General features: G+C 39.7%; 1 protein-coding gene across 1 annotated transcript in view; it reads right to left on the reverse strand.

Moving 5' to 3' along the window:
• Nucleotides 1-6,918: 6,918 nt before the first annotated feature.
• The window catches only part of RAB27A (RAB27A, member RAS oncogene family), a 31,265-nt gene continuing 23,883 nt past the window's right edge, over nucleotides 6,919-14,300 (reverse strand). Inside the window, exons 4-8 of the mRNA XM_010295953.1 lie at nucleotides 13,987-14,159; nucleotides 12,183-12,268; nucleotides 11,303-11,406; nucleotides 10,411-10,534; nucleotides 6,919-7,198 (exon numbers count right to left, since the gene is read on the reverse strand). Of these exons, the coding sequence (XP_010294255.1) occupies nucleotides 7,000-7,198; nucleotides 10,411-10,534; nucleotides 11,303-11,406; nucleotides 12,183-12,268; nucleotides 13,987-14,139 (666 nt within the window). The 5' untranslated portion in view covers nucleotides 14,140-14,159 and the 3' untranslated portion in view covers nucleotides 6,919-6,999. The remainder of the gene's footprint in view (nucleotides 7,199-10,410; nucleotides 10,535-11,302; nucleotides 11,407-12,182; nucleotides 12,269-13,986; nucleotides 14,160-14,300) is intronic.

Here is a 14,300-nt window from a genome sequence, read left to right on the forward strand (position 1 = left end):
AAACACAGCCGCGTCAGGAACGCAGCGCCTACTAATCAAGAGCTTCAACAGCCCCGACACAGGCACCTGGCTGCAAATGAGCAAGTGCTCGCGTCGGGTTTTCGGCCAAACAACCACACAGGGGCGACGGAGAGACAGGCAGCCGTAACAAGGCCGCACTGCCTTCTCAGCAGCCGCAGGCCCGAGCCCCGGCAGAGCCGCCAGCTCACTCCGCGCCGTATCGCTATCGAGCCGGCTGCACAGTGGGCGTTAGAAAACTCCCTCTGACGATGGGTAGGTGGTGAGGTGGACCGAGAGCTAGCCCAGCCTGGGGCCCCCCAACAGCTGACGTTGCACCAAGAGGTACAAGGCCCCAGCGCTGTATCTCTTCACAAGCTACTCGCTGGAAAATGGCACTTCCAATTATATCGGGGCTGTGGAAACCTCTCCTCACACCCACAACGAACAACCTTGCAACACAAAAGCAGCAATGCTCCTCTCTCACGCACTACCAGCATCTGAGCGACCTCCTCTGTGAAGAAACCAGCAGCCCAAAATAAAGTGATACCCCCAAGAGTCCCATAAATAGGATCACTTCAAGCCTAGCTGAAAACCAAAACACTTCCTTCCCAAGCGTGGTTGAAGAGACCAGATGCAGGCACTGTTTCTGACAGCATCTGTGCCAGACCAAATGGGAAACAGGAACGACAGCAACTTAGACATAAACCCCTCTCCAAGGACTGACCCTTCACCAAAACAAGAACATTCCAGAGTACATTCCCTCCCAAGGAAAGCGATGTGGAAGAATGTATCATTTTTTGATTTGGGGATGTTGTTTTGGTTTTAAGTCCATAGTAGAGTAGCATAAGCTTTTCAAATTGGTCTTGATTTCTTTGGCAGGCTTTAACCATTGTGAAATACATGGAAGACCATGAAGCCTACTGTACGTCTTAGCAAGATCTCTCAATAGAACAGATCAGCCATATATAAAATGTGGAAAAGAATATTACCCCAGAAATGGTAAACTGGGTACTTGAACAATACTGAGACTATAGTTTGTGGGGAAGTTCTCATTGCTGTGCTTTCTTCAAAGCTGTAAGAAAGCTCCATTTATTGGCTGATTGGAGCCACAATTTCTTAAGTCATTACATAGAGAGGTTACTGTGGGGGAAAGGGTGAGAAAAGCATCTACAAAAGCAATAATGCCACAAGTAATACGCTAAAAATAATATGGCAAAAAGTGTTACAGAAGTAATATGCCAAAAACCACACACACTGCATTCACTCACCAGATACACACATCAGCCACATGCACGCTAACTGCTAACGCTAATCCATTATATCAAGAGCATGGTCTGTCCTTTGATTTCACCAGAAAGAATCCTTTTGAAAGCTGTGAGATACTTGTGCTCATGATAGTAGTAAACTTCCCCCTGCAAAACACCAAAAAAGAATCCATATACAGAAAAATCTATTACACAATATTGCATCTTCAAAAGTAAGCTGACTTTTCTCTTTCCCAGATGATTCTCTACTTCCCTGAAACATACATTTATACCTTAGTATGGAAATTAAATGAAAATGAAAAGATTTTGCGATCAGCTCATGTTTGATACCCTCTGGCTTCTCATTATAAATGCAAATTTTGTTCTAAGTGTGAAAAATGAATGAAGCTGAAATGGCTCAGTATTAACATAAGGATAGAGACAGTAACCCAGGGAAACAGAAGGGAGTCAGACATAGATTTTTAAGTTTACAGCTGATTTACTCTAGAATTCAGTCAAATCACTTTCTGCTCCACTTCCATATTTGTAAGATCTAAGTCTTCTACAGGGGAATTAATTTTTAAAGCAAAATTTGAAGTACTGTGCAAAACCGATGGCTCTGCTCTAAGGAACCTATCACTCCTGTTCCCCCTCCTACAGAGTTACCCGCTTATTGTGAAAGGACCTAAATGCTAGGCCCTGTACCTTCCTAAATTGTTTGGAATTGGAGAGGGTCTTCTCTCTGTTCTTCAATATTCGGACGTGGTCCCAGCTTAGTGTCTGCATCTTCCTCACCACGTAAGGCTTTACCACCAGAATTCCTGCTTCTCCATTTAGAAGAAATTAACTACGTGAGTATTTGGTGAAAAATCCAGGTGTTGAATTGCATGTGCCTTTAGGACAGTTTTTGCTTTCTGGTTTCTAAAACAACAAAAAAGGCTGTCAGCTTAGGGCTCTGTTAAGAAAGATGGAAGGAAAAGAAAGAAAGTGCTTTAGCACAGTAGTGTCATTAACCTTATCAGCACAAAACTTGTCTCCAATCTTTTTGAAAACCAGGCCTCAGCCACATCCTATTGCAGGAGACAAAGGCTAGAGCATATGACTGGTGACTAGTACTCACCCCCAGCCCTAAGCTCCGAACTGACTCCGAGACAGAAAGCAAGATAGGACTGTACAGGATATTAGTTAGTCTCACGCTGCACGCCGGAGGGAAGGCTCTGTGGCTGTGATAGAAGATGGCAAGCCAGCTGATAAGAGGAAATAGTAGAAACACATACACAAAGCAATTTTATGAGGGAAGCTACGAAGACACCAAGTTACTAGAGGCAAAACCAAATAGTAAACAAGTTTACCTAGGTCTAGGGCTGCTGCGCTTTAGCACATGCAACTGCAATTTTTTTTCAGTTTGATTCCTTTGAGTTTCCTGCCTATGTGACTCTCTTTTCCCTCCATGGGCTGTATTTATTTCACCGAAGACAGCTTTTTCCTGGCAGAGTACTCTATCGTGAAGTCTCTGGCAGCTTTAAACACTGTGGATTACAGACTGTCACCGATAACTCCAGCAGACAGATGGGCTGTGAGAGCACAAGTGATACTGCAAGCATTTACAATTGGATTCCCCCCCCCCCGAATCAAGGTACTAATTTCCTCTTCAAGTACAAGCCATTATGTTGTGGATTTGAAGTGCTTATTCCTGATCTAAAAGGCAATATAGATTGAAGGTTGCTGGAGCAAGAATCCAAATTAATTATTAAAAAAAGAGTATGTCCTTCCACTCCATTAACAGTTATTCACAGACAGAATTAGGTATCCAGCTGAAAAACAGCCTCGCTGGAAGAAGTTTTGCAGCAAATTGAGTAGCTCATTTGTTTGATTTTTGACACAGCTTACCATAGCAAGAGTTTTCTTCACCAAGTATCTCAATGCCTTAAACTCGTAACAAAGCCCTGGTCTGCAAATATTTATGTACTTGTCCAAGTTTCCTAATAAAAGTAAAAGAACTGTCACATACAGTAATATAAAAGAACTGACAACTGTCAAGCATGTGCATTTGTAGGATCAGGTTCATAGAGCATATAATCATGTCAGTTGGAAGACACTTGTGGAGGTCCTGCTCAAAGCAGGACAAATTAAGGCCAAGTGGCTCAGGGCCACATCCATTTCAGTTTTTAGTGTCTTCAAGGACGGAGATTCTATAACCTTCCTCAGGCTCCTGTTCCAATTTCTGACTACCTGTATGGTGACATTTTTTTCCTAATGTCTAATCAGAATTTTCTATACACCAGATTTTCTCTGTTGCCTCTTTCCTATCCCTGTGCCCTCTGAGAAGGATGTCACTCCATCTTCTGTATAGCCTCCCATTAGGTAGTTCAAGACAGCAGGTGGTCTCCCTTAGCTTTCTCTTCTTAAACCTAAGCAAACCCAGTTCTCTCTCCTCCTACCCCTTGTGCTCCAACCCTCCAATCTTGCTGGCACCTGCTGGACTCAATGTCTTCCTTCTACTGGGTTGTCCAAAACAGGACACAGAACTCCAGATATGGTCTTACAATTACTGAATGTAAAGGAAGACTTACTTCCTCAGCCTGCTGCCTTCATTTTACTAATGGAGTTCCAGATGCAGTTGGCTTGCTTTGCCCCAAAGACACACTTCTGGTTCCTGGGCAACCTGCTGATGAACAGGACGCCTGGCCCCTTTTCTGCAAAACACTTTTTCAGCCAGCACTTTTGCATGGGGTTACTTCAATCCAGATGGAATACCCAGCAGTCACACTTGCCCTTGCTAAACTTAATGAGGTTTAGCTCAGCTCATTTCTCTTGCCTGTCAAGGAACCTCTGAATAGCAGCTGTGTCCTCCAGCATATCATAACCTACCTGATAATCTACACTGCTCTTGATAGAAGCAGCTTCTCTGAAAAATCAGGCTCCTTACCTTTGTTGAAGCAATAGATTTTACAAAATGTATTGCTTGATTTCCTTTGCTCTGAACATGCTGCATGCTCACATTAGCGGCTTTCTGAACGTCTTGTGAATACAGAAGTGTTGCCTCTATTTTATTCTACGGGTTTGAGCTCCATCTGGCATCACCCAGGATGCATCAGCCCCCCATCCAACTGGTTCAGTCAGTGCCACAGGAGCACATCAAGAAGTACCTAGGCCATAGAAGAGAACTTAGATGCATTTGAACTAAAAAAAAACCATAACGCACAGGAACAGTGCAAAAGGACACAGATACTGAGCTGAGACAATGGGACATGTTACAATACAGTTCAACAAATGCCATCAAGGTTCCGATCAGAAATGGTTAACTATTTTATATTAATAAGAAATCCTGGGACAAAGCATCATAATGGAAATCCTTTCCAAAACTTTGTTCTATTACAGATCAACGCTTTCGTCTGACACTGCATGGAAGCAACTTTTCTTGAAATAACAGTTTCTCATCATATGAGATTTCTTCTTTGTTTTTTTAAAGCCAGTGCTAGACTAGTAAGAATAGTGTAATTCCCTTTCAAGAAACATTTACCATGATTTCTCAAGAGAGAGAAAAAGCGAACAAAAGTTTTGTCACAGAATAATTCAAACAGATAGATCTCATGGCACATTCAAAGTGTGACATCAAAGCAATTTTATGTAGACTCTCTTTATACAGTAAATAGTTACATATAATATGCATGACAAAAATATGACAGTTTCAGTATTTAATATTCAATATCCAATCTAAACATAAGTAGTCAAAAGGTGTTATTTTTACACCATTTTAGTAGTCACTTAGCTCAGCAGTTGGTTGCAATAATCCTTACTGTTTTCAGGAACTGGGTGGAGCTATAAGCACAAAAACTCCCATTAAAGTTAATGCATGACAAAGTTCCACTGCAACCCTCTGAAAAGCAAAGAGTTACATTAAAAGAAATTCAGACACTGAAATACATTGAAATGTATTGTGTCCTACAGTAGAGTTTGATACTCTACTGGTCAGAAACATGATGGTTAACTCCAAAAGGCACTCTGAGTTAAACTACAGTAACTCCGGTCCCACAAGCATTTTAGAATCTTGGTATTGTATAGTAGAAAAAAAATCTTATATTTATTCAATATAAACTGCTTTAATCTCTGTCCTAGCCCCAGAGCAGTCCAATTATATTGCACTTTTAAAATATTCTGTGTAGGCTGTGATAAAAATCTAATATTTACACATCATGTTTGTTAAAGAACAATGCATTACTTTGTAAAATATTTAAGAACCAAGTTTTAACACTTATTCATGTATTATTAATATAACCAGAGGCTACATCAAATATTTTTTTTTATTAGCTCCTATTTTAGAAACACTTTTGGTCCTTCAAAAAATTTGTTATGCTGCAATTCATGTTTACAACTGGTATCAATGTTTGCCTGAAATTGCAGTAATTACAATATTTAAATAAATAAATACATAATTTCTAAAGAATAGCTTTGGAGTTTTGTAAACAAACTGCAGTGGAAAGTCTGTAAAAAGACTCAATTTGGCATGTTATGTCTTTAATTGGCAATACTTTAGAGTTATATAACCTCTGCCATAGGTAGAAAACAGTTTGGTAGGCACATCTTATAAATCAGTCTGGAAAAAAAGACTCAAAAAAATACTGATTGTTCCTCAGGTTGTATGAATAAATAAAAATGATCAAAGAGTAACACAGTAGACTGAAACCAAAATTGACATTTATGAGATCCACAGGAGGAAAGAGAAAAGCAACTCTATTATTTTTTTTAATACAACCCAAAGGAAATGAAGAAGCCATAAATGAATGTATGATAACCAAGATATACAGGACAAAGCTTGGCAGAATAAAATGCGTATCATAAATTTTTAGAAATACTGATCTAGACAGAACTGGTATCTTAGCTGCACCTCACCAGAAGACAATCATCATTCATTTTTCAATCCAAGTTTGAAGAAACACTCCAAATCTGTGTTTGGTAAAACAAATTCAGTTCAAAGCACTAGCTCTGATTTTGCCTGTTAAAGCATGAGTGGTAACTTAAGAGAAACATAACAACAGATGTACAGTTATGCCATTTACATATAAATATATGTATATGCACATTCTAGAAATTCAAAATTATGTCAGGAAGTCTCATAGGCTGTGTTTGATATATTTTATATAGTACAGTTGTAGTTTACATGTTTAATTTCATGACATACCCAAAGTACTCTACATATGCACCCCTGTGCTTCTCTGTAGTTTTTTGTTCTGCATGGAATAGCTTTCTTTTGGTTTTTAACACTAAAAACTGATTGATTGAGAGAGCAAGGAAAAGCTGTTCATAGGGGTTTGTGGAAAACACAGGATTTGCTCTTAAAGATTGTTCATTGATGAAATGATTAAATGTTTCTGTTCAAAACCAAGAACCATGTTGGTAAACTTGCTGTTAGTAGAGACTAAGAGCTGTCACAACATCTAATCTAAATGCCTAGTCTTGTTGCCCATACACAGAGATACTTCTAAATTTGGTAATGAAAATTCCTCTACTTCCCTTCCCTCTGAAGTGGAGAATTAGAGGAATATCCAGTGCTACACCTCTGTCCCATCACTAAGGGACTGCATACCTTGGAAGCAAAGGTCAATCGTTTGAGAAGGAAAAAAACCAAAAATTAGTATCAAGGATTAATATAGCTCGTTAAATAACTACACAGTGTGATTTGTCCAAACGTTAAACAGTTAAGCTGCAACTGTACTATACTGTAGCATATACATTAAACTTAATTGTAACTGAGTTAACAGCCACATTTGCCTTTTTCTTGCTCCTCATTCAGTTGTTCTGTAGAGCTGTGCCCATTGGAGCGCACTACCCCTTCTGGGATCCAGGATTTATCCACACACCGTTCCATGCGCTTCATAATAAGGTCAAGCAGAGTTTCAATGGCTTTGCTTACATTATTCCCATTAGCTGCACTGGTTTCAAAATATGGTATTCTGCAGAAGATAAAAAGCACAAACTTACATCACACAGTTTATATTCATAGGAGAAAAAACAATACATGATAACTGCTACATACTTAGCAATCACACAAGTGCTGTTACTGCTACTCCACAGCAGAAAGACACTAAGTGGTCAGTGGTCTGAAATGCAAAAGAAATTAATGAAATGGCTGACTCTATAGATAGGGCAGAAAGATAAGCTTTATTTATGTCATGGAGCCCACGATTTACAGAGACACTAGTCTGTATGAGTTCCTGAGGTCTGTTTTTTTCAGCTCCATTCCCCACAAGAGATGCAATTACTTTATATGGTCTTGTGTGCATAAGTGTTCTCCTTACTGACTTCCATCTACATCAGCTTAGGGTGTCGTTGCAAGAGAGGGAATGCTAGTATGGATATTCCCTTGTAGGCAAGGCAGCAAAGACTCCTAATGTGGTACTCCTCTCTACTAAAGGTGACTCTTCTGGTGACACCTCAACTATAAACTCTCTTACATTTTTAAGAAAAAAATACCTCAGTCTGTATGACCTATGTCTTTATGTTAACAAAGTTTCTGGGCACCTTGGTATTGAAAATACATTGCTAGTTTTCATTATTGTTGTGGGTCAGGGTGTTTCAATGGCGGGTCTGTACGCTTTGACCTCCTGCGATCAGTGCTCCCCACAGGGTGGTGCTGGAGTGGCTACATTGGTGTTACTCCTCAACTCACTGGTATAATCACTTCATAGTTCTAAGTATTTCTTACTTAACTTGCAAGATTCAATGAGTGGTTGTCCTGGTTTCAGCCAGGATAGAGTTGGTTTTCTTCACAGAAGGTAGTGTGAGGCTATGTTTTAGATCTGGGATGAGAAACTGTTGATAACATGCTGATGTTTTGAGCTGTTGCTAAGTAGTCAAGGACAGGCCAGCCTCTCGTGCTGGCCTGCCAGCGAGCAGGCTGGGGGTGCACAGGAAGCTGGGAGGGGACACAGCCGGGACAGCTGACCCAGGCTGGCCAAAGAGATATTCCCTACCATACAATGTCATGCCCAGTACATAAACTGGAGTTAGCTGGGGGGGGTGGGAATCGCTGCTCAGGGACGGGCTATCAATCACCAGGTGGTGAGCAATTGCTGTATTAGGCATCACTTGTTCTTGTACATTCCTTTGTTGGTATTATTATTGTTATCATCGTTGTTGTTTCCTTCTCTCTTGCTGTCCTATTAAACTGTTTTTATCTCAACCCACAAGTTTTTTCCCAATTCTCTCCCCCGTCCCACTGGGGGAGGGGGGAGTGAGCAAGCAGCTGCATGGTGCTTAGTTGCCAGCCGGGGCTAAACCACAACAGTGGTCAAAAATACTATCTTACTGTCTCAGTGTAGAGGTCTCCTGCAATCATTTTCAAAATACATCACTTACCAGTACAAGGCCTTTCTACAGAAAGAAGATACACACTATCTCACAGTTTTGTTACCAGAAGACTATTTGCTGCAGCAAGATTTATGTTGCTTCCCCTCGGGAGTAAGTGACTCCTAGCAGCTATCCTGTCTCATCTCTACAGGGCAAAAGAACTTTGTAACTGCCTACAGATTGGACATGATCTATAACTTTGACTTTTAGCTCTCTATTCCTACATTATGTTGGCATTTTCAGCCACAAAGATGAATATTTCATAAATTATTTCCAGAAGCCACATGCAAAGAGATCTCTTTCAGATTTTTAAGAAATGGCCACATGCCATCTGCTGCTGTTTAGAAGTTTTTGCTCTTTCACAAGCAGCTAAAGTACCATATGCACTTGCTGTTGTTGTCTGTGTGTGACATGGATTTCAAATAAGCATTTTCACAGGAGAAGGAAAAAGAAAGCAGGTAATATTGCACTAAACCTATTTGTCTCTACTAGACAGATTGCTTTTGATTTACCTCCAACGATTCTTCAAGGTCAAGGAAAACTAATTTGTGACTATGTGATAGGAAATAGCATGGCACAACAGGACTAGACCTGCAGAACAAGGTAGTTAGCACTGAGGACCCAGTGTTCATACTACGCATGTTTTGTGCGCTTTACTTTGGATCTGTTCCTCCAGGCTAAATGCAGATTACTGGTTGGAGCACATCATCTAGTTTAGTTTTCAACTGAGAAGAAATCCAGTTCACATCCTAGAAAGCTGCTCCATGATGTGAATCAAACCACAATAAATGGATCAGAAGATATGCTTCGAAAGTGCTCTTCTCATTCACACTGAAATGCAAATGCAATCAAGAGATGAGACCCATGGAAGAGTTAAGGGGGTATAAAAGTACTATGGGATTAATTAGTATCTGATAGGAACAAAGATTTCCCATAGTTCCTTTAAGGACACACGACCTGTGCCTGGAGGGAAGGGGGAGGGGCAAGGCTACCCAGTCTTCCTAATGGTCTGACTCTGGTTTCAGACTCCCTGGGAGTCTCTGAGAGCGCAGACGCCTGCAAGAAAACATGGCTCACCCTTTGAGGCTAGGTCACTGAGCATTCACCTAAGGTACAGCCCCAACAAAATTGCTTGAACAGTTGAGGGAAGATTGAATGGGGAGGGAGCAGAGAACTGGGGAACTGTGGTCTGGGCTAGAACTGCTCTTCTGTGGGAGCCCAGCACTCTGTAAGCAGACTCTCTGAACGCCGGTGAATGGGTCTCAAGGCTCTCAAAGAAACTGAGGCCACATGTTTCCACGGCCATGCCAGAGACAATCACTATGCTACAACAAACTTTTGAAAAACAACACAGCTTGTAAATTAGGATATCATTGCTTGGTGTTATTTTTGTTTTCCTAAAATCTGATGTGACACTCATCACCTCACCAAATGCTCTTTTGGATTTCACTTTGTAAGACACCTGGGTTCTCTGTGCCCCATAGAAAGCCTCAGCACAGAATTAGACCCCCATTATTCACCTGCCTCTTCATGTACATTCTCTCTCTTTTCCAGAATGTTTGTGAAATTTTACTGTGTTTACTGCCAAGGAAAGAAGATTAACCAATCTCCAGTGCAAGACTATTGCAATACTAAAGTATGAATTTTTAGGCAATCCAGAAAACATTAATCTGACGGGGGGTGGGAATCATACCAGCCAGTTAAGCATTCTAAAATGCTTACTCTCACAACAACCTTTCAGTACACAGAACAGGCATTACAGAAAACATTTCATTCTGCTTTATACAGCAATAATAACTGGAAGGAAGTTAGTTACCCGTATTTTTCTGCAAGTTCCTTAGCCTCTTCTTCTTTCACCATTCTTTGGTCTTCCAAATCACTCTTGTTTCCACATAATACAATGTCAGGGTTTTCACAATATGCATGCATTTGTAGCTGACCTAACAACATGAATAGGAGTCACAACCTATTGTCACACATAAAGCTCACTAAGAATACTACCACATTTCAGGGAACGCACAGTCCTTCAAGGAAATGACTCTTCGAAAGACAGAAAACAAGAATGTTCTCTGTTACCTCAGAGGATTTCTGCCATTGCACTGAGCCACCAGAGAACAAGTACACATCTACAATCATGTACGCAGTGAAAAAGCCAAGGAACAAGCCAGGGGAGCAGAAGCCTGACAAAGTTACCACAGAAGCTATGTATTTGTAGCTTAAGGAGTTATGCTTACAAGATGCTTCCAAGCATCTTCAGTGAGCTGCCAGGAAAGGACATACTTCCCTTTCCTGATGGATGATGCAGTTTGGGAACTCCTTCCCCTAGATACCCCAGCCTAGTAACATATGCCTTCCATTAAGTTCTGCTAGCAAAGCTTCAGGTGACCCAAAATATAGTTTTGCATAGGCTTTCTGCATGCTTAAGTTACTGAATATCACCAGAGCTAGGGATATGATGTTCTCTCAGCTTGCTTTTATATAGGTTAAGATTCAATTTCAGCAGGCACAGCTAAATTTCAGGTAAGCCCTAGAAGCTACCGCTAACAGCTGTTACCATTATGAATGCAACATTTACTTTCTTTTACTGAGAAAGCTATAAAAAACAGTATTTTCAGTTCTATTTCTCAGTGGGACTCCATATTTATAAACATAGTCCCCTCCCCACCCATGCAAAGAAAGAAAAAAAAAAAAGTAAAGAAATGCCATACTTATCCAGTTCCTGACATTCAGAAAGCTTTGCTCGTTTGTCAGGTCAAAGAGTAGAAGAAACCCCATGGCATCTCTGAAGAAAGCCGTTGTCAAGCTACGAAACCTAGACCAGCAAAGTGAAATTAGTTGGCTCATGTGGTAAGTTACTTGGAAAATATAATGACACACACTCATAAAACTGAGGTAACTTAAGACTGAATTAACTAGAATGAAATATTCACTGTAATTGTTTTGCTGATGTAGGGACTGGAGTACAAGAATTGCTAACATTACTGTGGTCTACTGAAGGCCTAAGGAAGTCAAGGAGACATTTCACTCAAGTGTGAGAGCTTTAGATAGCCTTCTACTATAAAGCATGACTTGATCAAGATTCAGAAATTAAAAGAATGAAATTCAAACTCTGAACAGAAATTTGCTCCCTGTACACATCAGTTCTTGATTTTAAGACTATCAACAAGTAGATGCTAGTCAAGTGCTAGGATGATAGATGAATAGGAAAAAAATCCTTTGAGGTGATTTCACCTGTCTGACTTTCCCAAGACCGCAACGTATTTACAGAAATTTAAGGAAAACTGAAAAAAGAAAAACTTCAAAAAATATCTATATGCATCAGTAATGAAAAAAGTAAACTGAAAGTTTCCAAAAGACAAAAAGCAACAATTACAGTTTTAATGTTCTACCTTTGTAAGTTACAGTCGTAATTTAATGGGTATTCATAGGAAACTTTCCATCACTGTTAAAATTAAAGTAAGCACACTTTCCTATCGAGTCATACAATTAAAATGTAACAATCTATAAAGGCAATTCATGTACTCAGTTCCATCTGCATCTAGCTTGATGGCAGCTTCCTTACTTGCTAGCTGGGGTGACGGAACATACCTTTCCTGCCCTGCAGTATCCCAGAGCTGAAGATGTATCCTCTGACCTCTGCCACCAATGCCATCCGGCCCATTGGGTCTATACACCTGTAAAAGGCAAATTTGAAAGACAGTGTTAGCAGTCCAGCCTCTATAGAACACAAAATCACTGACAGAGTCATGAAATGCAGCAAAACTAGCATTGCTGATGCAAAGATTCCAATTACAACTCAATCCCTCTGCAAAAGTAATATGGGTTGCATTTTAATTTTGCATCCAATTGAATATTTAAAAATAAGGGTAAAAGTAGAACTGAAAAAACAGTATCCAATAGACTATGCACTCCAAACAGCTATTTAAAGCAGCCATTAACTTTCATTAGGCAAGCTTAATTTCAGCATTTTGATTTTCTATTTTTTGCTATTATATTGTATCATATTCAAATTAAAATGTGATTATAAGAAAGCAACAATTGTATCATGCAATCTGGCAATATATTTGTACCACTAACAGAACCTCATTAGCAAACAGAACATACTCATAAAGATAATGACATCTCTTCTTAGCTACCAAAAGATTGCTGAAAAAGAGCTGAGGGTAGATCTTATCATATCATAGCTTAAAAAGCAGAAATTGGATTATTATAATAATAAAAGCTAAGGAGTTTACTCAGCATGAAAATATAAATAAGGGCATCTGTTAGCTTTGGAAAGATGAGATAAAAATAGATTCATTTATTGTTTAGGACACTTCATGTTAGGTTGTCATCTTTACCTTCAACTGTCATTGTACCCCAGATTACAGAGTTACAAACATACCTTTAGAGACATAAACACGCTGAATTAGTGGATTATATGATTCAGATTGTGAAACCTAAACCTTATAATGAGTTACCAAATGCACTGATCAAGTAAACCCACCATGTTTACTAACCCACAAAAGGAATACTAACTTATTCAAGAGACCAGTTTCACATTTCACTAATATATTTACTCCTTCCACTACTATGCTGCGTGTCATCCATCAAAAGCCAGTCTGCACAATGCTCATTACACCATCCAGATTTCTGGACACTTGGGAAATCATCAGACTACACTGAAAGGCATCTAATACTTCTACAGAGGAATGAAGAAAACTTGTGCCAACTCCGTTTCTCAGTGCAGTAAGGATCAGCATCCAATTGGTTATTATAATGCAGTGCTCAGATTCATATCGAAAGTACATTTGCCTAGTTTAATAACAATTCATGGTGTAAAAAAAAAAAAAAAAAAGACAAACCCCAAACACAAAACTACCTCATTTTTCACAATTCTTTTCTGGCAGTGGTAACTTCTTAGGAAGCCAGATCAGCTCCATGTATCATGCTACACTATTTCATTCACATGTTTTCAAACGGTTTTAAAATCACCATTGCAGTCTTTGTTCACTAGCCATTTAAATTTACAAACAGCAGAAACATTTTTACTAGAGCCCAATCCTTCCTCATAAGAGGAGTTCAACAACAGAAGTGCTACTACAGGTACTATGTGCACAACTCATGGAGCAGATACACTCTTCAACACTTGCTGAGCAGTGAGAAGTGGTTGCTTACAATCAGCTCTTCTCACTTTACCTTTGGGGCAAATGAGGTGGGAAAAAACACACAGCAACCACAAAAGTAACCAGGTAAAATGACAGAATTTTCTCATCACAAGAGTAAGGACACAGTAACTGTTGATTGCATGCCTACACATAAGGATCAGCGAATTAGATTTTTGAAAAATAGATTCTAGCCATCACCAAGACAGATACCATTTTGAAGTAACACACCGTTTGTGAAAACTCACCACTCTCTTTTCCCGAAAGTCAATGCCCACCGTTGTGATAAATTTGGAATTAAATTTGCCATCTGTATATTGGTAAAGAAGGCTGGTCTTTCCTACTCCAGAATCACCGAGTGCTAGAAATTTTATGAGGTAATCATAGTCCCCATCAGACATAGTGAGAATTCAGGAGACACCTTAAAAAACAAAGCAAAAAGGATTAGTTAGTAAACAACTCTGCCAAGGCTTCTTTTGACAAATGTTTAAAATACAGATCATTATTTGAACTACAAAGCACCCAGCAGTGGGACCGGTTCTGTCCACCAGTTTCACCTTAA

This window comes from Phaethon lepturus, unplaced genomic scaffold, assembly GCF_000687285.1.
Source record: "Phaethon lepturus isolate BGI_N335 unplaced genomic scaffold, ASM68728v1 scaffold29601, whole genome shotgun sequence".
Classification (NCBI taxonomy): domain Eukaryota; kingdom Metazoa; phylum Chordata; class Aves; order Phaethontiformes; family Phaethontidae; genus Phaethon; species Phaethon lepturus.